The sequence below is a fragment of the Tamandua tetradactyla genome, chromosome 2 (assembly GCF_023851605.1).
Source record: "Tamandua tetradactyla isolate mTamTet1 chromosome 2, mTamTet1.pri, whole genome shotgun sequence".
NCBI lineage: Eukaryota > Metazoa > Chordata > Mammalia > Pilosa > Myrmecophagidae > Tamandua > Tamandua tetradactyla.
Genome location: NC_135328.1, coordinates 119,575,382 through 119,601,621, shown reverse-complemented (window position 1 = coordinate 119,601,621; position 26,240 = coordinate 119,575,382). Strand labels below are relative to the sequence as shown.

The 26,240-nt window shown below is 35.2% G+C and overlaps 1 protein-coding gene and 1 long non-coding RNA gene across 9 annotated transcripts in view; one reads left to right on the top strand and one right to left on the bottom strand.

Annotated features, from left to right (window-relative positions):
• TUT7 (terminal uridylyl transferase 7) overlaps nucleotides 1–25,459 on the top strand; it is a 66,021-nt gene extending 40,562 nt beyond the window's left edge. For 2 of the 6 annotated variants that reach the window (XM_077148657.1, XM_077148658.1), the window contains exons 21-29: nucleotides 25–102; nucleotides 689–866; nucleotides 6,940–6,987; nucleotides 7,070–7,161; nucleotides 9,340–9,455; nucleotides 10,596–10,921; nucleotides 12,822–12,898; nucleotides 13,267–13,330; nucleotides 24,450–25,459. In XM_077148657.1, coding sequence (XP_077004772.1) covers nucleotides 25–102; nucleotides 689–866; nucleotides 6,940–6,987; nucleotides 7,070–7,161; nucleotides 9,340–9,455; nucleotides 10,596–10,921; nucleotides 12,822–12,898; nucleotides 13,267–13,330; nucleotides 24,450–24,517 — 1,047 coding nt within the window. In that variant the 3' untranslated portion in view covers nucleotides 24,518–25,459. Of the gene's footprint in view, nucleotides 1–24; nucleotides 103–688; nucleotides 867–6,939; nucleotides 6,988–7,069; nucleotides 7,162–9,339; nucleotides 9,456–10,595; nucleotides 10,922–12,821; nucleotides 12,899–13,266; nucleotides 13,331–14,266; nucleotides 14,420–24,449 lie in introns of all 6 variants that reach the window. The other 4 variants (XR_013170580.1, XR_013170581.1, XM_077148660.1 and 1 more) reach the window with 4 other exon arrangements.
• Nucleotides 1–26,240, bottom strand: part of LOC143673750 (uncharacterized) — a 51,061-nt gene that overhangs the window by 21,351 nt on the left and 3,470 nt on the right. For all 3 annotated transcript variants that reach the window (XR_013170583.1, XR_013170585.1, XR_013170584.1), the window contains exon 2: nucleotides 4,177–4,265. This is a non-coding gene — a long non-coding RNA (uncharacterized LOC143673750). The remainder of the gene's footprint in view (nucleotides 1–4,176; nucleotides 4,266–26,240) is intronic.

The window sequence follows — 26,240 nt, the reverse complement described above, 5'->3', positions numbered from 1 at the left end:
TAATAGTTTAAAAATTAATTTCAGATATACAAAGGTGAAAAGAAACCTGAGATACTTGTTGATGGCTGGAATATTTATTTTTTTGATCAAATAGATGAACTGGTACGTATTTTAAGAGTAAAGATTTCCTTATATTCTTGACTAAAAGTTAGCTTTCTTGTGCTAGATGGTCAACAACTATATTATCACTTGTTATATTTATTTATCTTATGATAGTAAAAAACTAGCATATACAGATGCTTAATTTGAAATTGAAAACATTTTTAAGGCAGGTGAGTTTCTAGAGACTATATACAGGATTTCTTTCATGCCTAGTAATTCAAATGGTTAGGCAACTTTATTCAAATTGAATACATATTTGGCTCTTATCATTTTGTACAGAGGGTTTGCAAAGACTTTCTTTGAATTAATAACCCAGGAGTCACAGGGCTCTTGGAATTTATTCTTCTTCTAACGTGTGTTCTGAGACGTGGCATTTTCAGCTCTCCCTATTTCCAAATCATAAGGTAGAGATTAATAAATTCATGTAAATTTCATTTCAAACTATGAAAAAGTTATATTCTTCTTAATGTATTTACATTCTAGTTAATTAGAAATAAGTCCAAATTTATTCCCTAAGATACAAGTGAGTATTGATAGTAATGATCTAATATAGAGCATAATATTCCTTGTTCCCTTTTATTTCTAGCCCACCTATTGGCCAGAATATGGAAAAAATACAGAATCTGTTGGGCAACTATGGCTGGGACTTCTTCGTTTCTACACAGAGGAATTCGATTTTAAAGAACATGTTATTAGCATCAGGAGGAAAAATCTGCTTACAACTTTTAAGAAACAGTGGACCTCAAAATACATTGTTATTGAAGGTACAGATAAAATCTCATTTAAAATTGAATATAATACAAGGTTAGAACTATGAGGGTATCATTCTCATTCTTACAGAGTTCTTCCAGGCCGCCCGTGGACCACTGCCTGGGATATGCGTTACTGCTGCTCAGTTGTCGTCCACACCAGGCAGTCTTGCCTATTTCCAACCTGAAGATTTCTTTTAAATGGGTGATGCCCTCAGGTGTGAGGCATATCACAAATCTGAAAGTCTTTGTTCACTATGAATAATCTTTTACTGTTCTTGGCTATGTACCAGAGAATAAAATAGCAATAGAGGTAAGCCAGCTTTGAGGTAGTGGGACTTTTAAAACCTTCCTAACTGAGGGTTTAAGGAGTGCCACTAAAAGTAAGTTTCAAGATCCCTATTTGCTAGTGAAGGTGAGATGTTTACATATAAGAAATCCTATATTAATTTTTGGCATTCACTCTGGCCGTGCCAAAGCCTTTTCTTTTTACTTTGAATGCAAGGCTCCAAGGTTTCATTGATGGTTATAGTTCCAATTTGTGGGATTTTGATTTTAAGAGAGCAAAATGGAGTTAAAACACTTACAAATGAGCTGAGGATTGGCCTAAGAGATATTTTATCAATTTTGATATTTTTTTATTCTTTTTATGTTATAAATATATTAATGTTATGTAAATAATAATGATGCATATTTCTCTAATGCTTTCCTCAGTATGCTTTCATCATTACTTCTGTCTATTGACAGCATTAAAATTCTTTGAACATTTGTAAAATTAAATTTAAATCATAACGGGTTATAGACAAGTTTTCCAATTTGTTTTTAATTTTTCAAACCTTATTATGTTGTGGTTTTAATTTTTTATGTTCCTTTAGGATAAGCTGTTAGTAATAGGTTAAATTAGAAAGAGGACTTTGTACATGATTTCATAACCAACTGAGAAATCTAACAGTAATTGTAGTAGTGTTTGTAATTGTACAGTAGTTAATATTGGGGTATCTCTACTACATCAAGGGAACAACCAAAAATACCTCCATACACATACACATAAAAATCACCAGAAGAAACATGGTGACTAAACCAACTAAAAGTAAGCTCCTCATAGCAATTATTAGTGTGTAGTTAAGATGAATCTGTTCATGAGTCTAAATCCCAATATATGATACTCTCTAATTATTGTATATAATTATAATAGGCAACTAGGAGGAATCCTCTTTTTTTTTTAATTTTTATTTTTTTAATTCCTGCTTGTATATACTGTATAAATGCAATCCCCTATCAATGAGATGATCTCCAAGAAAGGTTCTGGCTTTAAATTTGCCTTCAGTATGTTTTCACACATGTAGAGGAAATGGCTATGTATCTACACATAATGGTTAAATTTTGAATTCTTGTGTGTATTATTTAAAATCATATATGAAATATTTTGACTTATAAATAGTGCTTTTTCTTCCATTGATAACATGAAATGATTTGTTTAGACTTGAAATACATTTTGATAGCATACTTTTTATCATTCCTCCCACTTTCTGAGTCATCTGTACCTATCTAAGACATTTGAGGTACAGACATTTAAGATCATGAAAGTCCTGATATTATGCTTTTTTGGGGGGGTCGGGGGGTGCATAGTTTGGGAGCCGAACCTGGTCTCCCACATGAAAGACAAGCGTTCTACCACTGAACCACTTTTGCATCCCCTATATTATGCTTTTACTGGAAATTTTATCTCTAGATCCAAGTAGCTGTTTGCTTTATACCATTGGGAAATGTGTATGTTTGTGTGTTTTAATTTATCTTGTAGGTCTGTTTTATGATCTTTATGATGAATTTTTTCTAAGACGGTCTTTTAAAAGGCTGATAAAGTAGCAGGAACATTCATTGCCCAAATATTTTAAGATATCTGTGACCTCAGTATGCACCCAAAACTGCCATCAATTGGATAATATCAATATCAGGCTAATATGTCTCTTCCAAACAGTACTGGGGGAGAGGGGCATCATTACCAGAACTTGTAGATTTACAGAAAAAAGAGTTTCCATATATCCTTCCTCTCTCACCCACACAGTTTTCTGTATTAACACTTTGCATTTAGTATAATACAAACAGTATTTTGTTTTTTTATTGTTTCCTCTATTTTTTTAATGCAATTTTATTGAGATATATTCATACATTGTACAGTTCATCCAAAGTATACAATCACTGGCTCATAGTATCATTTCGTAGTTGTGAATATATCCCCATGATTAATTTTACAACATTTTCGTTACTCCAGAAAATAAAAGAAAAAAGAAAACCCTGATCCTCCCATACCCCTTATTCCCTTCTATTATTGGTAGTATTGGTGTGGTACATTTGTTACTGTTAATAAAAGAATATTAAAATATTACTGTTAACTGTAATCCATAGTTTGCAGTAGGTACATTTTTTACTTATTTGTAATTATAGCTTGTAATAGTGTTGTACATTTGTTCTAGTTCATGAGAAAACTTTTTTATATTTGTATAGTGAATCACAGACATTGTTTACCACAAGATTTACTATCTTATACATAGTATGTTTTAACCTCTAACTTTCCTTCTGATGACATACTTGATTTTTAAACTTCCCCTACACACCTTATTCTCACAATAACATGCTAGTGCCACCTATATTCATTTCCAAGCATTTTAAATTCAGTACTAGTTAAACATTCTGCACGCCTTATGCACCTACTTCTCATTTGTTAGCCTCATTCTGTATTCTGGTTATTTAGAACAGATTGAACAGAAATTTATGAAATGGAGAATTAAAAACCAATAAAGAGGTTGTAAGGGTAGTTCAATGGCAGAATTCTCTCCTGCCATGCAGGAGACCTGAGTTCGATTCCCAGCCCGTGCACTAACCCCCACCCCCAAAAAAAGAAGAAATTCAACAAATGGCACTGCAATAATGGTATAACCACATGGAAAAAGAATTAAATGTGACCCCCAGCATACAGTATACAAAAAAAGGTAAAAAAAACAATAGAATCAATAAAACCAAAAGTTGGTTCTTTGAGAAGATAAAATCAACAAACCCTTAGCTAGACTGGAAAAGACAAAAGAGAGAAGCTACAGCCAAGTAAGATAAAAAATGAGAGGGGGGTCATCATCACAGACCCTGAAAAAATAAAAAAGATCAGAGAGGTTACTATGAATAATTGTATGCCAACAGACTAGACAACTTAGATGAAATGGACAACTTCCTAGCTACATACACGAACAACCTACACTGGCTCAAGAAGAAACAGAAGTCCTCATCAAATCAATCACAAGTAAAGAGATTGAATGAGTTATAAAAAACCTACCAACAGGAGGTTCAAGGGTAGTTCAGTGGTAGAATTCTCATCTGCCATTTGGGAGACCTTTGTTCAATTCCTGGTCCATGTAGTTTCCCCTGAAAACAAACAATAAGAAAATTCAACAAATGGTGCTGCAGTAATGAGACACTCACATGGATAAAGAATGAAATGGGACCCTGGCCCTACAGCATACAAAGAAAAAAAACCTACCACCAAAGTAAGCTCAGGACCAGATGGCTTCATGGGTGAATTTTACCAAGTATTCCAAGAAGAATTAATACCGTTCCTGATCAAATTCTTCCAAAACATTGAAGAAGAGGGAACACTACCTAACTCATTCTGTGAGCCAACATCACCCTAGTACCAAAGCTGGATGAAGATATTACAAGAAAAGAAAATATCAGACAAAACTCTCTAATGAATATAGATGCAGAAATCCTCAGCAAAATACTTGCAAATCAATTACAAAAGCATATTAAAAGAATTATACACCATGACCAAGTGAGTTTTCTTCCAGGTATGCAAGAATGGTTCAACACCAGAAAATAAGTTAATGTAATACAGCACATTAACAAATCAAAAGGAAAAAAATCACATGATCATCTTGATTGAGGCAGAAAAAGCATTTGACAAAGTTCAGCATCCTTTCATGATACAAACACTTCAAACGGTAGGAACTGAAGGAAACTTCCTCAACATAATAAAGGGCATTTATGAAAAATTCACAGCTAACATCACACTCAGTGGTGAGAGACTGAAAGCTTTCCCTCCAAGATCAAGAACAAGACAAGGATGTCCACTGTCACCACTGTGATTCAACATTGTGCTAGAAGTTATAGCTAGAGCAAGTAGGCAAGAAAAAGAAATAAAAGAGTTCCAAATTGGGAAGGAAGAAGTAAAACTCACTCTTTACAGCTGACATGACCCTATATTTAAAAAATCCTGAAAAAAACGACAACAGAGCCACTTCAGTTAACAAGTGAGTTCAGCAAAGTGGCAGGATATAAGATCAACACACAAAATTCCCTGGTGTTTCTATACACTAATAATGAGCTATCCAAGGAAGTAATCAAGAAAAAAAATCCCATTCAAAATAGCAATTAAAAGAATCAAATATCTAGGAATAAGCTTAACCAAGGATGCAAAGGCCTTATACACAGAAAACTATAAAACATTGCTAAAAGAAATCAAAGAATACCTAAATAAATGGACATTCTGTGTTGATGGATTGGAAAGCTAAATGTCATTAAGATGTTAATTCTACCCAAATTGATCTACAGATTCAATGTAATACCAATCAAAATTCCAACAGTGTACTTTGCAGACATGGAAAAGCTAATTATCAGTTTTATTTGGAAGGCTAAGGGGCCTCAGATAACCCAAAACATCTTGGGGAAAAAAAGAACAAAGTGGGAGGTTTCACACTTCCTGACTAAAGCATATTATAAAAATGTTCAAAACAGCATGGTACTGACATAAAGGTAAATCCATCAATGGAATCAAATTGAGAGTTCAGAAATAGACCCTCAGTTTTTATGGTCAATTGATTTTTGACAAGATTCCCAAGTCCACTTAACCCAAAAAATGAAAGAGGACTCCTATCTCATACCCTATTCAAAAATTAACTCAAAATGAATCAAAGACCTAAATATAAGATCTAATACCATAAAACTCCTAGAAGAAAATGTAGGGAAACATCTTCAACACCTAGTGACACCCTGGCACCATGGGATAAACAGTGCCTTCCTGACCAAAAGGAGGAAAAGAAGCATAATAAAATAAGGCATCAGTGGCTAAGAGAGATCAGATGGAGTCAAGAGGCTGTGCTTATGCAGCTTCAGTTAGAAAGTGCTGATTGCCGTGGTTTGCTAAACTCCAACCAACACCATTCCTACTGTCTCTTAAGAACACCTAGGGCTCGAACTGAGACTCTGTAAAGGTTTCATGTATTAGGTTTGCTTTCCTGGAACATATAATTCCCAGAGGGTCCCTAGGTCAGATAGATCCTGAAGGTCAGAGGGATCAGCCTCTCCAGATTGTCAACTGATTACATCCCCTATCCTTTGGTGTAGACACCCCTTCTCAACGTGAAAAAGTCAGAACAGGCGTTCCCCAAAGATCCCTATACTCTGGGAGAGAGATTAGGGCAGAGGGAGAGGTATAGCAGAGAAAATGGGATTTGGCAAATGAGTATGGCTGCTGAATCACTCTATTAATACTCCTAGCTTTCAGTGTTTTGGAGCAGCTAGAAGGAAAAATCTGAGATGAAACAGTAGCCCATGACAAACTCTGGGATCTGTTCTGTAACTACTTGTTGAAATTTGCTTTGAAAATTATTGCTTTTTTCTTTCTTTGCTTTGATAGACAATTGTTTCTTAGACTTTATACCCAAAGCACAAGGAACAAAAGAAAAAAGATAAATGGGAACACCTCAAAATCAAGTACTTCAGTGCTTCAAAGGACTATTTTGTTTTTTAATAAGATGAAGTAACTTGTCATAATATGAAGGACTTTACAAGGATTCAAATATAAGGCAGCAACTCTTTTCCAGTGGATACTCTGGAGAAAAATATTGCCTTATATTTAGGAATATAAATTACTTAGGTCTATTACAGATTTGAAATTCATTTAAGAGGCTGTCATTTAGTGCTTTTAATAATGATAAGGAAAGTATGTGTGATTCTCCTTGTTATATATAACTCAGTTATTGGAAGAATAGTTGCATTTACTATTTGATATCTATTACTCTCCTTAATTTTCTCTACTTAGATCCTTTTGATTTGAATCATAATCTTGGAGCTGGGTTATCAAGGAAAAGTAAGTTCCTTTATTTGTAATTTTTAGTGAGATCTCTTTTCCTTTTAATCCATCTAATTGAGCTCTTACTCTTTTCTCCTAGTGACAAATTTTATAATGAAAGCTTTTATTAATGGTAGGCGAGTATTTGGTATCCCAGTCAAAGGATTTCCAAAGGACTGTCCCTCAAAAATGGTAAGTGTCTGTTGGTAATAACAAAAAAAATAATTCTAGATGCCTTTATTAATCACCAAATTTGTACACATTACCTCAATAATAAGTTAAATATGTTAAAAAGATGGGGAACCTAGCGAAGATCAGTGATACAATACAAAATAATTCCTAAATACCTTTTATTTTTTTAACTTCCCTGTTTTGGGGCCATCCATCAGGAAAACAGGGAGAAATAGCAAGAAGTGGACCGTCAGTGGGAAAAATTAGTAATTTTGTGTGGCTGCTTTTCCTTGGCACAGCAGTGTAGGTGACATTGCTATTCCACTAACATGAAGCTTCCTCTTGGCCTCACCCAAGCCCAGTTTGTACATATCCAAGGATGTCCTTCATCCTCCTCATAGTGGCAAAGCAGATAAAGTCTAGATTTTTTTTTTGTCAACTTGCAAAGACTAATGAATCCCCTTAGCAAGGCTAGGAGAGTGACAGTGCTGTCATAAGAGAATGATCTCTTCTGCTATAGCATGATAGTCATGTTTTTAAGGAACTTTTACTCATTTAAAACAAAACCTTATGTGTATAGGTATGTGGGCATATTCAGCATTTGATTACATACATACATCTAGTTTTGGCAGTCTTCTTCACCATTGCTTCTGAAACTTTTTCATACAGATTAGTTGGGAATCTTGTTAAAATGCAGATTCTGATTCAGTAGGTCTGGAGTGGATCCCAAATTCTGCATTTCCGTCCAGCTTCTAGTTGAAATGGATGCCGCTGATCTCCACCTTATTTTAAGTAGCAAAGGGGCTGAGAGTCCAGCCCATTATTTTTCTTCTCTTCTATTATTTTTCTTTCAAAAGCACAGCAAAAAAAAGCAATAAACAACTTTTTTCTTTGTCTCTGTCTAATCCAGTTATTAGCAAATTGAGTCCTTCAACATATTAGGTTAGAGCTTTTACATTTTATGAGAAAACAAAGCCTTTTCACCTTGCCCCAGCTCCCTCCAAGGTCCTAGGGAAAATGACACACTGTGGTGTGTAATGCTTTTATTTAGAAGTGTGCATTAAAAAAATTTACTGTCCTGAACTAAACCTTTTAATGGTTTTAGATTTGTGTTATAATTAAACAATATAAATAGTATTTGTTAAGAATAATTCTTTGTCAAAAGTCCCCTTGGGGGAATGGTGAGAAAGGGGGAAAATTCAACTTTCCCAAGTGGAGAATTCTTGATATTCTCACAAGCAATGGGGACAACCAAAGCAATAGGCTAAGCATCCAATCTTGGGGTTTGTTCATATGAAACTTAACCCTGCAAAGGGTAGGCTGAGCCTACTTAAAATTAGGCCCAAGAGTCACCCCCAAGAGAACCTCTTTTGTTGCTCAGATGTGGCCTCTCTCAGCCAACACAATAAGCAAACTCAGTGCCCTCCACCACTCTGCATGGGACATGACTCCCAGGGGTGTGGACCTTCCTGGCAACGTGGGACAGAAATCCTAGAATAAGCTGGGACTCAGCACCAAGGGATTGAGGAAACCTTCTCGACCGAAAGGGGGAAGAGAGAAATGAGACAAAAATACAGTGTCGATGGCTGAGAGATTCCAAACAGAGTCGAGAGGTTATCCTGGAGGTTATTCTTATGCATTAAATATCATCTTTTTAGTTACAGCATAACAGAGAGGCTGGAGGGAACTGCCTGAAAATGTAGAGCTGTGATCCAGTAGCCATGTTTCTTGAAGATGATTATATAATGATACAGCTTTCACAGTGTGACTGTGTGATTGTGAAAACCTAGTGTCTGATGCTTCTTTTATCTACCTTATGGACAGATGAATAAAACATGGATTAAAAATAAATAAATAATAGAGGGAACAAAGGTTAAAATAAATTTAGTAGATTGAAATGCTAGTGATCAGTAAAAGGGAGGGGTAAGGGGTATGGTATGTGTGAATTTTTTTTTGTTTTCTTTTTATTTCTTTTTCTGAATTGATGCAAATGTTCTAAGAAATGATCATGATGATGAATATACAACTGTGTGATGAAAAAAGAATGTACATATTGTATGTTGATTGGTTTTATTAATAAAAATTAAAAAAAAGAATTCTTTGTCGAAACTGAGATGTAAGATCCCTTTTAGATATGCTTAGTTTTGTATTTTGATCTCACATTAATAATTCAGACATAATATATTTGTGTCCTTCTAGGAGTATTTTTTTGATCCAGATGTACTAACTGAAGGAGAGCTGGCCCCAAATGATAGATGTTGCCGAATTTGTGGGAAAATTGGACACTTCATGAAGGACTGTCCTATGAGAAGAAAGTAAGTAAATATTCAAAAGGGATGATTTTGCTTTTATTCTCCCTTAGTCTTCCAGTTTTCAAATGAAGTTCTGTTATAACAGGGGAAATGAACTTCATGAAATCTAGCATTTTTTCAGATAAATTTAAGATTTTTTAAAATGAAAATGAAGTGATTTCAAACATTGGTTTAAATAGAATGACTAGATGATTTATATGTTCAGGTGACAGTCTTCCAGACCTGGTCTTCTTTTCTCTAATTTTGGTTAGGGTCCTAATTATTAACCTCTCCAGTAGGGATGGAAGAAGAACAGAGTAAAGTAAAATTCTTTACCTATTACAGCAGTAAGTAATTCAGAATCATTTCTGTGATTGAAAAGTAATTTCAGTACACGTCTAGTATTTTAACTGAGGTGAATGCAGCATGTTGGGATTTATACTCACTAACAGTTTATTATAGGATAGAGTCCTTCGTTTCTACTCAGGTTATAACCCTACACTAATAATTGCTCTGAGTTGGTAGCCTACTCAGTTTGGTCACCATTCTTTCTTTTCTGTATTGGTGGTGTGATTTGGGTTGCTTAGAGCTTGTTGTTTTAGGTGGTGATGGTATACAATAATATTCTTATTTAAGAACGTGTTCCTCAAAATATGTCCTCTGAAATTTGAGGAGCTCTTTTTAAATACTTTTTAAAATTATTTTATTCAAGTTGTAGTCACTGATGATGTAGGCAAGGGAGAAACGATTTTGATATTTTAAGACATAGATTTCCTTAAAACTTGTTCCTTTATGGAACCATCTCAAATTTCCAATGCTTGGTAAATAATGCTAATATACCAGAAAGGTTATACAAGAAATCATCCAGAGAACAAGGTGAGCTTCATTACATCCATATAACAAAAAAGGTATTGAACCAAGGAGTTCCACTCATTGCAAAAGCCAGTTTTACAGCACTAGAGCAGTTGTGTGAAAACAAAAAGAGAAACTACTACCTTAATCCCTGGAGATAGTTACTGAATAGAGAAGATAGACTTAAGTTTGTTAAATTATTTTTTCCCTCTGGTACCTTCTATTTCTGCTTATCTCTTAAGCAGAAATTATCTTCATATTTTGTTAGGTTTCCATTTAGATTTTTCTTACTGTATTCTCTGTCTTCTACAGAGTGAGGCGACGGAGAGATCAGGATGATATCCTGAACCAAAGAAATCCTGAGAACAAAGAAAAAAGAAACAAAGAGGATAGAGAATTTCAAAACAAGTACACAGAAAGAGAGATACTAACAAGAGAAGATAGGCCCCTGCAGTGCATACCTCAGAAAGCCAAGCCAGTGTGGACAGCTGTCGACCTGGGAAGAGAGAAAATTCTCAGGCCACCAGTGGAAAAGTGGAAGAGACAGGATGACAGAGACTTAAGAGAAAAACGTTGTTTTATTTGTGGAAGAGAAGGGCATATTAAAAAAGAATGCCCCCAGTTTAAAGGCTCTCCAGGTATGAATGCCAGCCGCTCCTTGGTGTTTGCACTAACATCTTAAGGGAAATGTCTAATTAGGTTTCTTCATTATTTCAGTGTACTCTTTGACAAATATATTTACTCCAGAAAAGTAGATTTTGAATCTTATACACTAACTCCTGGTTTTGCTTGAAATCTTGCAGAGTCATTTGGTTGACTTTTCTATGATTACCCTCAAGTAAAAAGTCCCTAGTCATTCCTAGTACCTAAAAAATATATAGCCTAAATGATGAGAAATCAAGCTACAACTTCAACTGTGCTACTCAGTATGTGTCTGGATGTGTCTGGATGTGTGAAACATTAATAACTAAAGTTCTTCCAGTATACCATACTGTGAGGACCCATGAACCAATTATGTTTTTCTTTAAATCCACACATGCATAGAAAAGGGAATAGAAGAACTATATTACTGTTAACAGTGATTATATTTGCAGGGTAATTTTGGAGGATTTTATCTTTAGATTTTATCATTTTAATCATGTCCTGCAGTGAGTATGATTATTCTTAGGATGAAAAAATATATATGATCATTAAGTAGTTCAAAATCATCCTCATATCTTGCCACTTTGAGTTACTGATATCAGTTGACCTATTAAATGGGTAGACTGTCTGTTGTAGGGACCTTTTTAATAGACTATTAAAAGTAATGTGCCCTTCTGTGTAAATCATCCATTATGATTTGCAAAGCAATTTGCATACCTCACTTTGTTTCTCAGAACAGCCCTTAGAATAACTGGGAAGTAATTATTTAATTCTTTATAGAAACCCGAGATTGAAACAGTAGCCCGATTGCCATCTTCATTAAAACAGTGCTGCTTGACAGTTTCCCTAAAAATTCTCACTCCAGTGTTTATTGTTCTTGGAACACTAATACCTCTTTTCTATTTTATTATATCATACTTAGCAAGATGGTGAATCTTTTCTCTAAGGCAAGATTTTTAGATCACCCATCTTTATTTTTTTAAAAAAGGAGCTTTATATATAAAGAAATATATATATTAATCTTTAATTATTGTTTTTAAATAAGATTTAAACCTTTATTAAGGATATAGGTTTGGCTCACTTACGAGGCCAACACCAGTCTTGCCCTGCTTTTAAGGAACTCAGGCAAATTCACATTTTTTGCCCAGACATAAGATACATGCTAGGATAAATAATCTTGTTATGATCATATGATTTTATGATCAATTTAAAAGAAACTAAAATAACAATAGTTAACATTAATTGAGCATTTTTTATGGGTTGCACATTATTTTAAGCTTTTTACATGGATTATCTCATTTAATTTTTACAATAGCCCCATTGAATGTGGTATTATTAATATCCCCAGTTTATAGATGAGGAAACCATAAAGAGTATATGTAAGATTTAATACGGTTTATAAAAAATAGTTTTGCAGGTTACCCTTCATGAGAACTCAGGATCTCTGTTTATTAATAACATGAAGGAAATCATCTTTGTACTTGGGAAAGGCATGCTTGTGTATTCCCCAAACTTTGAGGCATTTCTTCTTAGTTAGAGTAGTGGTTCTGGCAGGGTGAGGGGATAGCAGCAAATCAGAAATAGACAGGATATGGGGGACAGGGATTGCAATATTTATACATTAAGTGGTCATAATATTACAGAAGAAAAATAAGGGAGGGGTAGAGATAGAATATGGAAAATTTCTTTCAGTAGCAAGTAATTGGAAACAATCAGCTGCTTCTTCCTGTCTAAAAAGTATACTGTTCCTTCTTGTTTTTTCAAATTTACTGGCTTTTTCACACAATACACTGAGGGAGCTTCTGTCATATTAAGAAATCTTTTTGTGAAAGCCTAAAAAACAGGGCTACTGCTTTCAATTTAAACTAGGAAAAAAGTGCTAATTTCTTTCTTTAGGTATGTCTAAATCAGATTGTGTATTTGGATCCCTTTCTTCACCTAGCCCTTTGAGACCACCTGGCATGTATATTCAGGTAAATCTAGCTACAGACTCAAAAGGCGACCTTTCTGTCATCTATTGGTTCAGTAAACACTCACTACGTGCTGGTAGGTCTGTGCCAGGTCCTTGTGGTGCTGGGCAGCCCCGGCCTTGCCCTCCTGACTAACGCTTATAACCCCTTCATTCTGCCCTCATTGTGGGGTGTGATGAGGCTTGCTGGGCATTGGGTGGCAGGGTTGCCTAAGTATTCCTTCATAGGTGTCTTGCTTTTCAGTTAACTTGCAAAATTCTGCCACCTACATTCCTAATTTCAGCCTCTCCTTCCTAGATACGGTTACAGTTTTAAGGCTATTTCAGATGCTATTCTTTCAAGTTTGTAAACTAGTCTATTTCATTTTTTAGGCAGTGCTTTTTCATGAAGACAAAAAGAAACAAAAAACACCAATATTTTTGAGTCCCCAGTCAGGTATGTGGGTTTAAAATAGCAAATGTGTTGTTATTTTATTTACTGCATAGTTTGCCACATGCCTTTTGAGACACTTCCTTTATAAATGGTTCTTAACAGGGATTGAACATTAGCATCATTTGAAGACACTTTAAAAATACCGTTGTATCTCCCCTCCACCCACCCAACCCCACACCCTTTCATTTTTCAAATGTGATTCTTAAGTGGCCAGGCTTGTCCTTTGTATTTAAAAATGTTCCAAGTGAATTTTATGCCACCCCTGAGCAAGAGTCCTCAATTATTTGTTCCTCATACATGCTTTTTGTTTCTGCTTTGAAATTGCCACTGTCTTGCCAGCATGTATTCTCATAGGGGTTATTTGCCATGTACCAAAGTAAGGAAAGGAAGTAACTGTTAACCTGAACTTTGCTCTGTATCTCTTTGCTACTTCATTCATTCATTCATTCATTCATCAAATATTTATTAAGTCCTACCTGCTAAGTATCAGGTACTTAGACACTAAGGATATAGCAGTGAACAGCAAAGCCCCTTTTCTCAGTTACTTTACATTTTTATAAGAGGAGATAGACAATAAAGAGTTGCATGGATAATATTTCATGTGGCTATCTATAGTTAGTAAGTAGGGAAGGAATAGGGAGGCAGCTTCTCCGATAAAAGAAACATTGAAGCAAATAATTGAAATGAAGGAGCAGCTCAAAGGGAGTTAGGCTCCTATATGCTGAGCTAAAGATAGTGTTAGTTCTCTAACATCACTGAGGCCAGCTAGTGTGGCAGGAGTGAAATGAGCAAGGGGGAGAGCAGTCGGAGGTGAAGTCAGTGGTAGGAGTTGTTACCATTGTAGCAGTAATAAGGACTGGGTTTTTTTTCCTCTAAGGTGGGAAGCCATTTGAGAGATATGATCAAAGGAGTGATGCTATATGAATTCTGTTTTAAAAGGTTAGTTATGGCTGTTGTGTGGAGGCAAGGGTGGAAGCTCAGAAACCAACCTGGAGGCTACTGCAGCAGTTCAGGAATGAGGTCATCATGGCTTAGGCTTGGATGGAAGCAGTGAAGGAAGTAAGGAGTGTTCAAGTTCTGAATATTTTAAAGGTAGGAGTGGATTTGGTCAGTTTAACATAACTATTTGCTGTTCAGGTAGAGATGTCAAGTAGCCAGTTAAATATACAAGCTTGGAGTTCATTGAAGAGGTCCAGGCTGGAGATCCAAATGTGGGTATTATCAGTTATAGATAGTATTTTAAGCCCTGCATCCAAATGCAATCATGTAGGAAGTGGATGCAGATAGAAAAACCTAGGAAACAAAGAAAAAGTGCTCAGTGTGGTAGGAGAAGAAACAATTGAAAGAAAGGGCTTCAAAGCAGGTGCATTGATCATTTGTGTGGATTGCTACCCACAGATCTGATAAGTTGTACACTGAGAATTAAGCTTTAGCAGTGTACAAGTCACTGGCAACTTTAGAGAATGCCACTTCTCTGGAGTGGAGGGAGCAAAGCATTGTGGCCCCTGTACACCACCAGGTCTATGGGAAGAAGGGAGGGGGAAACGGAAGCTTCAAAGGCTTTTTTCTTGTATTTCAGGACTACTTTTGAGTCCTGAGAGAGAAAAGAGAATATTGAGCAGGGGTGGGGGGGGGGGGGGGGGGATGGAGAGGAAAGTCATTCTGACATACTAAGTAACTTTTTATCTTTCTTTAAGAAGAAGGAATGAAATTATAAAACATTTTGCACACACTTGTGCCCTGGCCTGTAAGCATTTAGTTATTGCTTAAGTTCTATGCCTTGTTGGGTAAAAAAGAGTTAAAGAAGGGAAATTATATAAGCAGCTACAGTATGTATAGTCCTGATTATATAGTTTTTGAGAAAAGTTAAGTTTTAAAATTTTTAAATTTTATTGGTATAATGACATTTATGTCTGTAAGAAGTAAACAACATGCATATTTTATGCTCATCTTTTATATCTTGTATCTAAATGTTAATGAGTAAACAATGCTTGCTGTTAGATTGTAGAGATGCCTGTTACAGGGTGATCTCTTTCCATCATTTGTCAGTTATTGAAAAATAATAGTAAGAAAGTTCTAGGCTAAGAGTATTTTATTACCTCTGTTTTGTATATTAACAAAAGATAAATGGAATTAAGTTATTTAAAATATTTAAGTTTCTGTCAGTACCAAGATGAATTGGCTTCAGTATATAATGTGTGGACTTTATAGTTTTGGGGATTTATTTTTATGGTTTAGAAAAACCTTTGAGGGGTATTTAATCACTTAGCAGTTAAAATTTATAAGAAATAGGGGTAGGTTGGTTTGTGGAGTGAGGTCAGATGATTCAAAGAAAAAGAAATAGAAATCTTCAAAGAATTGCCACCCTTACCCAAAAGGTACATGGTGGACAGGAAGAATAAAGAAGCAGAAAGCTCTGGGGGAAACCTTGATAGCAGCTGTTTCCTGGATAGGTTTTGTAATTGTTCTTAGTGGAATGCATGGACTTAAAACTAAGAAAAGTTACCAGGAAAGCCCCCAAAATCAAGTAGAAGTGAAATCTGAATGGGACCTGGTATGGGATGGTTTGATAGATAGAGTTAACTATGAAAGATGAACAGAGAGACCAATGGACAGATTACAACTAAGCAGACTGTAGACATGATGTTAACAGATATAAGGGCATGGGAAACAGATTTCACAGCAGCTTAGGTGAATTTTTCCCATAGATCCTCTGAGAGTTTACAAATTACATAGCTACCTACATAAATAAGCCAAAAAAGTGTTTCTTTTACAAGCTTCAGCCTTGAACAGATATTTCCAAAACATTTTACAAAAAAACACCCATTCTTGCTTAATTGAGATGCCCCTTTGACTTAAGGTAGCATAGTGTTTAAGAACATAGGCTCTTGCAGGCAGACAGCTTGGGTGTGGTGGTTAGCTTTGTGATTTTGAATGACCTCATCCTCTGTATGCCTCAGTTCCTCATCTGCAAAAAGAGGATAACAATAATAATACCTAACTGGTAAGATTTTGAGAAATCCATGTGAAAGCACTTAAATGCAGATAGTGAGAGCAGAGAACAGATATGTAGAAGTGATTGCATTGAAATATTTTTTCCTGCAGGAAATTTCTGTCAAATCACCTGCCTCCAGTATTGTTCCTGCGAAAGATTTTACATGTCTTACAAGTAGATTTTTAATATGATTTTATAATTTTTTAAAAAAATTGGGGTGGGGGCAGTACAACGGTGGCTCAGTGGCAGAAATCTCACCTGCCATGCTGGAGAGCCAGGTTTGATACCCAGTTTGTGCCCATGCAAAAAAAAGAAAAAAAAAATTAAAGTCAGGGGATATACAGATGCTAGACATATACCTAGAAATTGTATTACCAATTGATAGTAAGCATTTCTGTAATTATCTCCTGATCAAAAGACTTAGGTATTTGTACATCTTTTAAGCAATTGAAAAATGTATAAACTTAATTTACTACAGAAAAGTTTTATAATATGCTTATTTTATACCAGAAAACATTTATAGGTGGTTAAAATCCATCCTTTAGAATAAACTAAATTCTTCAGGTAAGTAAATATATGAGTTGTTTGCAACTATCTGATTGTTATCCATGTTATTAAAAATGTGAAATGTCTCAACTGTGAGTAATAGTAAATGTCCCAAAAGCTTTTGCTTTCCGTGGTCCTAAGCATGTCTGTGACTCAGTAGTCAGTTCCTGAGGAGAATCTGTTGGCCTGGACTGCCCCTCCTTTCACCCATTAGCTCTTTTGACTAGAGACAAGAGTTGACTCCAGAGGTCTCGTCTCCAAAATCAGTGGTCACATCATTTACCACAAAGAGCACTGAGGAGATTGAAGCACCCAGCCTGTAGCAAGCACCCAGTCAAGTTCTCTTTCCTCTCCTGGTATCTTCCTACATTCCTTTCCACTTGGCTGCATACAGTTTTCAACCCCCAAACCAAATTCCTTGCTCTGCATTGTTACCTGTTTTACTCCCTTGCAGTTAATACAGTGCCTTAGATATTCAGTTAGTTTTATTGATTAAAGGTATACTTATTTTGAAGGAATAATGAGGACAGAATAGAATAGTCAAGAAATTGAGCTTTAGAGTCTGATATATACTTCAGTTTGAAGTCCATCCTAACCATTTACTAGCTTTGTGAACTCTGTCAAGTTATTTCTCTGTGCCTCAATTTCCTTATCTGTAAATTGGGGCTAACACCTCACAGGACTGTTTTATGAATTAACTTCACATATGTAAAGCACTTAGCCTCTGGCACTTATCACTCTAAATTCTCACTATACATAATTACTGTCATTAACAGAAAGTGTCCAGCCTTGCTGTGATTTATCTTTTCTAATTTATAGGGCAAATACATATGGTAATTTTTCACAAAACAAGAAGAGTATGTAGAGATTGCAGTACCCTACTCATAGCAGATTTTTATGCATAAACGAATTAGTCTGGTTTATTTGGTATTAGAATCTCAAGAAACTAACATTTTTCCACTCCTTAATCTTATTTTTTTTTATAAGGAAAATTAGGTTTAAGAAAAAAGGAACTACCTCATTCTTCATTTATTGTTTTAATCTGACGGTTCACATCTTTTAATTTTGGAAATGCCCTAAGAGATTGGTGGGAATTTTTTTCTCTCATGATGATATAGACTTATAGAACTTTTATCCTTGACCAGAATTTAAAAGGCTACTTATTTAAAAAAAAAAAAACAAAATTAAAAAAAATGCAGTACAGTGGTCTTTAAGTAAATTAAAAACAGAAACACCTTTTAAAAGTACAGAGAGAGACTTCTGGAGAAGATGGCGGCTTAGTAAGACGCGCGGGTCTTAGTTCCTCCTCCAGAACAGCAACTAAAGAAACAGAAACAATACGAAACAGCTCCCGGAGCCACGACAGAGACCAAAAAGACAGCATACCCCATTCTGGAACGGCTGAGTGGGCAGGGAGAATCCGCTGCGGTGAGATACCCGAGGGACGCGCGCTTTCCCGGGCCGGGGCGGCTGGCGACCGGGGTCCCTTCCACACACGTGGCTTCCTGGTCTGACTGGGAACGTTGGATAGCAGGGCCCTCCCGCCACGCTTGGCGTCTCGGGCCAGCTGGGCAATTTGGACCGGCACTCCCCTAAGCCACGGTGGCCGGCGACCCCACCTCCACGCACGGTTTCCCGGGCCGACTGCGAGATTCGGATTGGCAAGTTAAAGGAGCCACAGCATCTTTTACTGGTGGGACCCACAGACAAACGAGCGCCACCTACTGGGCAGGAAAAGAAAAACAGAGCCCAGAGATTACACAGAAAAACCTTTCAATCAGCCGGGTCCCACACCCAGGGAAATCTGATCAAATGCCCAGACACCAGCAGAAAATAATGGATCACGCTTGGAAAATTGAAGATATGGCCCAGTCAAAGGAACAAACCAATAGTTCAAATGAGATACAGAAGCTGAGACAACTAATGCTGAATATACAAACAGAAATGGAAAAACTCTTCAAAAACCAAATCAATAAATTGAGGGAGGACATGAAGAAGACATGGGCTGAACAAAAAGAAGAAATAGAAAATCTGAAAAAACAAATCACAGAACTTATGGGAGTGAAGGACAAAGTAGAAAAGATGGAAAAAACAATGGATACCTACAATGGTAGATTTAAAGAGACAGAAGCTACAATTAGTGAACTGGAGGATGGAACATCTGAATCCCAAAAAGAAACAGAAACTATAGGGAAAAGAATGGAAAAACTTGAGCAGGGGATCAGGGAACTGAATGACAATATGAAGCGCACAAATATACGTGTTGTGGGTGTCCCAGAAGGAGAAGAGAAGGGAAAAGGAGGAGAAAAACTAATGGAAGAAATTATCACTGAAAATTTCTCAACTCTTATGAAAGACCTAAAATTACAGATCCAAGAAGTGCAGCACACCCCAAAGAGAATAGACCCAAATAGGCGTTCTCCAAGACACTTACTAGTTAGAATGTCAGAGGTCAAAGAGAAAGAGAGGATCTTGAAAGCAGCAAGAGAAAAACAATCTGTCACATACAAGGGAAACCCAATAAGACTATGTGTAGATTTCTCAGCAGAAACCATGGAAGCTAGAAGACAGTGGGATGATATATTTAAAATACTAAAAGAGAAAAACTGCCAACCAAGACTCCTATATCCAGCAAAATTGTCCTTCAGAAATGAAGGAGAAATTAAAACTTTTATAGACAAAAAGTCACTGAGAGAATTTGTGACCAAGAGACCAGCTCTGCAAGAAATACTAAAGGGAGCACTAGAGTCAGATACGAAAAGACAGAAGAGAGAGGTATGGAGTAAAGTGTAGAAAGAAGGAAAATCAGATATGATATATATAATACAAAAGCCAAAATGTTAGAGGAAAATATTATCCAAACAGTAATAACACTAAAAGTTAATGGACTGAATTCCCCAGTCAAAAGACATAGACTGGCAGAATGGATTACGACCCAGCAATACCACTGTTAGGTATCTACTCAAAGGACTTAAGGGCAAAGACACAGACGGACATTTGCACACCAGTGTTTATAGCAGCATTGTTTACAGTTGCAAAGAGATGGAGACGGCCAAAGTGTCCATCGACGGATGAGTGGCTAAGCGAACTGTGGTGTGTACCTACGATGGAATATTATGCAGCTTTAAGACAGACTAAACTTATGAAGCATGTAATAACATGGATGGACCTAGAGAACATTATGCTGAGTGAGTCTAGCCAAAAACTAAAGGACAAATACTGTATGGTCCCACTGATGTGAACCGACATTTGAGAATCAACTTGGAATATATCATTGGTAACAGAGACCAGCAGGAGTTAGAAACAGGGTAAGATAATGGGTAATTGAAGCTGAAGGGATACAAACTGTGCAACAGGACTAGATACAAAAACTCAAAAATGGACAGCACAATAATACCTAATTTAATGTAACTATGTTAAAACACTGAATGAAGCTGCACCTGGAAAAAAAAAAAAGTACAGAGAGATCTCATATAGATCACTCTTTTTTATAGCTTTCTTGATATTCTAGTGTATGAATATAATCAGTCCTTATTAATGTACACTTAGGCTGTTTTCAGATATTTGGTAAACACATGTATTCAAATTTTTTTTACTTGCATACTCTTGCCCTCAAATTTTGAAAGCCCATATATCTCCTTGTGTATTTTTAAGTTGATACCTAAATTTTTCATCATAGTTGCAACATTTGTGATTTCTTGGTTTTTTTAAAAAAATTGACATTTTAAAATAAAACTTTTAAAATCAGCCTTAAATGTATCAAATAGAATATAAATACCAATGCTATTTGATACTCACCATTATCTACTTACAGGCAGAAATTTTACATAATTTCCTTTTACTCCTTGAATTCCTTTGTTATACTTTGTTCAAAGAATTTTATCATATGATATATTATGATGCGATATAAAGTATTTTTTGCTCAGCCTATCATGCTTATTGCAAAAAAAAAAAAAGTGACTTCATAAAAGCTTTTAGAAGCATTCAGATATCAGCATTTTTCTTGCCCTTCACCATCTTCCCCCAGGCTTATCACCCCAGAGCAATATGCCACAACAGGATTTGGAAGGATGGGAGACATGCCTTCCTTTCATAGGAGAAAAAATAATTCTCCTATGAAAGCATAACTGGTATGAGAACCAGCCCACAGCCTTGACCACAAAAGCATCCTTTGGCCTAGCGGTTTTAAGAAAGAGTATATGTAGAAGTTGGGGGAGCTGGAAATTTCATCTCAAACTCTCCTTGCCCACATGTTCTATCTAGTAGGCTCAAGGATACATGTATCCAACTTTAAAGACCACTGTTTATATAAAAACCATAATGAATTTGCCTACTTATTTCCTCAGGATAAACTCCTAGTTCATGTGAATGTAAAGTGTTTCCACATTTTGACAATGATACCAAAAGGCTGTGATTGTTGACAATCCCAGAATATCAGTGTTTCCATATACTTGCTATCATTGGAAAGGTCCTTTTTAATTTTGCCAGTGTTTAATTTCCATGATTACCTTTGAATTCCAGCATTTTTCAAATGTTTTCATTTGTATTTCTTCATGTTTGTCTTTGGCCCGATTTATGCATTAGAGTATTCATCATTGTTGTTAGAATTCTTTCTACGTAGGAATATCCATGCTTTGGCCAATTTGTTACATCCCTCATCCCCCCTCCAGTTTATTATTTATAAAACATCATTTATGAGGTGTTTTGACATACGGGTATTTGTTTTAGTAGTTACATCTAGCCCACTTTGGGGGAATTTTGTAAATCTCATATTCTTTCCCCAAATTATAGGTTCATTCATATTTTATTTCTAGTACTTTTATTTTTTACATGTAAATATTTTATATGAAGTTTCTTTAGGTACAATGAGATTAAGTATCCTTTAACATATTTATCCTTAGTGAATTTCTAAATTTAAATGATGTATCGAACTGTATAGTAAGATTGTCCCACAACCTGCTTTTTCATGTCTATTTAACAGAATGTTTTTGGAATTTATATATTTTGCTAAATATAGATTTAGTTTGTTTCTTTCACAATATCCCATCATATGAATACATTTATCCATTATCTAGTACATGGACATGTAGGTTGTTTCTGATTTTTTTTTTTTGCTGCTACAAACAGGGCTACAGAGAACATCATTGTGCAAGTCTCCTTGAACACATGTGAGAGATTCTTGGGTTTGTGTACCTAGATGTCAGATTGTTAGGCCACAGCATACTTGCATTTTTCAGTTTTATCTGATGCTGTCAAATTCTCCTCTTTTTGACTGAAACAGTGGCCACACCCATCAGCAACTATGTGTGGGTTATTTCCACACATCCTTGCAAATGCTTGATTTTGTCAAACTTTTGATTTTTGCAGATCTGATAGGTGAAAAATACTCTGGTATTTTTCTAACTTTTTTTTTTACTCTGGTGTTGCTTAGTGCTTTTTTTAATGTTTTTGAACAAAATTCCTCTTCTGTGAATTGCCTATCCAAATCATTTGCCCATTTTTCCTGTTGCATTGTATTTTGGTTATTAATTTCCAAGTGTTCTTCATTTATTCTGAATACTGTTCCTTTATTATTATAGACCTTCCAAATACTTTCCTTCAGTATATGCCATCTTTCAACTTTTTGTTTCTTCTGCCCACTCCAAAGTTTTTAACTTTAAGGTAATCACATTATTGGTTTTCATGATTAGTTTTCATGATCATGTGGTTCGTGATTTGGGGTCGCTTTTAAGAAATCCTTTTCAAACCTGAGTTCACAGATATCCATCCATATTTTCTTCTAATAGCTGTTTTTCCTATTGAGATTTTCAATCTATGTGAAGTCTATATATGTGTCAAGTATTTAGTACAAATCTTTGTCCTCCAAGTGAAAAATCTATTCTCAGTACTAGGTGCAATTGAGGATATTAACAAATGGGTACCTATAGACAATAGATGCTCTCTGGTGTTTTGATTCTTCCTGATATTACTCATTTTTCATTGTAACTTGATCACCTAGAGGCTTTTCTTTGAAAAGCATGCTTTGTTGTGTTTGGGGGTGTGGGAAGGTTATTTATATATTATTTACATACTTAATATGTTCACATTAGAAAATTTAGAAAGTATAGGTAATAAAATGAAGAAAATTAAAACCATATATACTCTATTCTAGCATTAACCACTGTTTAAGTTTGGAGGTAAAGTTTTCCTGTTTTTTTACTTCATCATAGTAATAAACATTATTGAACCATTTAACAGATACTGCTCCACTTGGTTTACATGTATTAATTCATTTAATCCATGTTAAATAACTTCACAGTAACTCCAAGAAGGTAGATACAATTATTGCCATCTTTTAACAGATGAGGAAAATGAGGCCTCAAATATATGTTAAGTGGGTTTTGTTTATCATTTTTAATTTTATGTAAACACTATTCATGTGGTCTTTTAACATGTTTTTTCCCACATTATTAATTATCTATGTCTGCCTAGTGTTTTACTGTATGCATGATCCATTATAAGTCATATCACAGGTGTTGAATGTTTAAGTTGTTTGCATATTTAAGTTATTTATAATAGTTCTATGAATATTCATTTAGCAGAACTTTTAATCCCTTCCCTGTCCTTTTGATCTTTCTCCTAACAGTTTCATGATCAAAAACTGGTATCTTGTTTTAATTTACATTTCTTTGAATACCCATTGATAATTTAACATTTTTTCATATGCCATTTTTCTCTTTCATGTAATGCTTTTTCTTTACCCAGTTATCTATTGATGTTCATCTCTTCTTTGTTGATTTGTAAGTTATTTACATACTAGGCATATCAAATCTTATAGAAAACTATGATGGTATGCTTAGGAAACTTTCCCACCCCATGATTACATAAATACTATTTGTATTTTGAGGATTTCCCTTACATTTAGTTCTCTAATTCTTTTGTAATTGAGCGGGAAGGGAAAGAGTATGGTGTTAGAAAAATTTATTTTCTTCCCCATCTCCACCCTGCAAAAAATTAATTACTCAGAATTACCAGTTATTAAATATTCTATTTTCCCCTTATTAGTTTGAGATGCCACCTTTATCAGACGCTACTTTCTTATATGTAATCTCTTGAGAATTTCTCAGCTCTCTTCTGTTCATTAATCTATTTGTTCAGACTTCAGAACCACTGTCTTTCACCTGTAAATAAATTTCTTTTTTTCCCTTGATATCAGTGAGTTATTACTACATTGTCACTATCCACAACTTCATATTTACAGAGTAATGTACAAGACATTTATTTCTTGCCAAAGAATGCAAAGAAGAATCTTGAAAAATTGGGTTCACCTGGTCCTCTGCACCAACATGGAAATAGTGGACACAAATATGTATTAAAATTATGTTACTCTAGCAATTTGTCTGCATTTAAAAATAATTTTTAAAAGATCATGTTCCGTATATACTTTGTATATCTAGCCTAATTACTTGATTCAAAACAAGTGACTATTTCCAATGTGAAAAATTTCTATGAATAATTAACAATAAGTTTTTTATAGCTTTTGAGATAAAGTGAGGTTTGTTTTATTTATGTTGGGTTTTGTTTTTTTCCCTCCTTCTCTAGGTAGCCTTTCCAGTAAATATATGACTCAGGGAAAAGCCTCACCGAAGAGGACCCAACAGGAATCATGAGGGAACGAAAATGAAGCACTCTAAATGGCCATTCAGGCATTTATATTCACTTTGAAAATTAGGTTCATTTCACAGGACACAGCTGCATAGATCAGGCTTCAACTTAACATTTAAGGGAAATGTCAGATTTTTTTTAATTTAATGAAATTGTTAATGAGGGAAAAAATTTTAATATAGTCTTATCTACCACAGATCCCTATAGATTTAAGGATTTTAATAGAAAGCCATGATGTATTTAAGCAGGATAAAAATATATATATGGAACTATGGGCCAGTATTCAACGAATACAGTTTTCATGGTTTTTCAGGGTGCACTAAAAATGGTGTACTGATAAACCCCAAGTAAATTAACTTTTTTCCTATAAATCCCTTTTTTGTTTTGAAGAGGGAAAATTATATTTATTGTTGTTTACTGATTCCTTGTGTGAAAGTGTATCAAATTATGTGGACTGCTACTGCTGTATTTACAATTTACAAGCATTATTTTATTGATATTTGTAGAAAAAGTGATAACATGGACATGAGTACATATTTATGTGAGCCTTCAGTGGATGAGCAGTGCCACTGTGGGTTTTTTGTTTTTTATTCCCTCTCTAATTTTACGTAAATTGGCATATAATTTCTATGCTTATAAAAATGAAGTAAGAAAAACAAGTGGGCCTGTTTGCCACTAAAACCTTTTCAAAGGAAAAATGACAAAATAAAAGTGCTTTTTACTTTTTATGATACTCAGAAATTAGGGTGGAGAACTTTAAAAAAAAATCCCTGAATATTAAAGAGGCTAACTCTGCCAATCACATGTTCGGTTGGTATCATTTGGGTTCTGACTCAAGCCCTCATGGAACTGTTTCTCTAACTTCACAACCTCTTCATAAGTAGTACACAGTCAGAACTATGCCTCAATTTATCATTTTGAAATAAAATCAAAATTTCAACCTGTAATTTTATCCCCATTATTTTCTAGTGAAAGTGTCCCAACTCTCATTAGGAAAATAGATCAGGACAGACTAAATGTACTCCTCTTTAATTAGTGTGTACAAAGAGTTCTCTTTGGCTCACGGTCAGACTTTATTGGTGTTTACTGACAGTCACTATGTGCCGAGTTCTGGGAATGCACAAGGAAAAGGATATAGAACCAGCACAGATGGATGGATATATAGGGAAGGATGCAGAGGGTGCTTGTCGGGCAGCCATTCACAGGTACAAGAAGGCTAAAAAACACATACCTATATGCCCTTCTTTTAAAATTGCTTAAAGACATCCCAGCTGAAGAACAACCATATCAAAATTAAGAATTTTAGCATTAGGACTTTGTGGTAGAAAGAATTAGTGATCTTTCCTTACTCAGTTTGAACACAAGCTCATGAATTACAAGTCAGTTTAGCAATCTCAGGTGACACTTGGCTCTACTGGACTTTCCTCCGATTTTTTCTCTTGCCTTCACTCACAAAAGTTACCCTGCCTGGGCATACAGTTCTTATCATACTTTGTTTGGAAAGCCACACTTCCCTTTGGAAAGCCAGTTGATGCTGTTGTGTTGTCTGCTGGCATTAGAGTAGAAAAAGATGAGGGCAGCCTAATTTTTGTTCCATTGTAGGTCATATTCACTACTTAGATGCTTCTGTGGTTTTTATTCATCCCTATAATTAAGGGGAAAAAAGTCGCCACAATCTGGGCATATATTTCAGTGACTTGTCTGAAACAAAACAAAAGTGTATCCAAT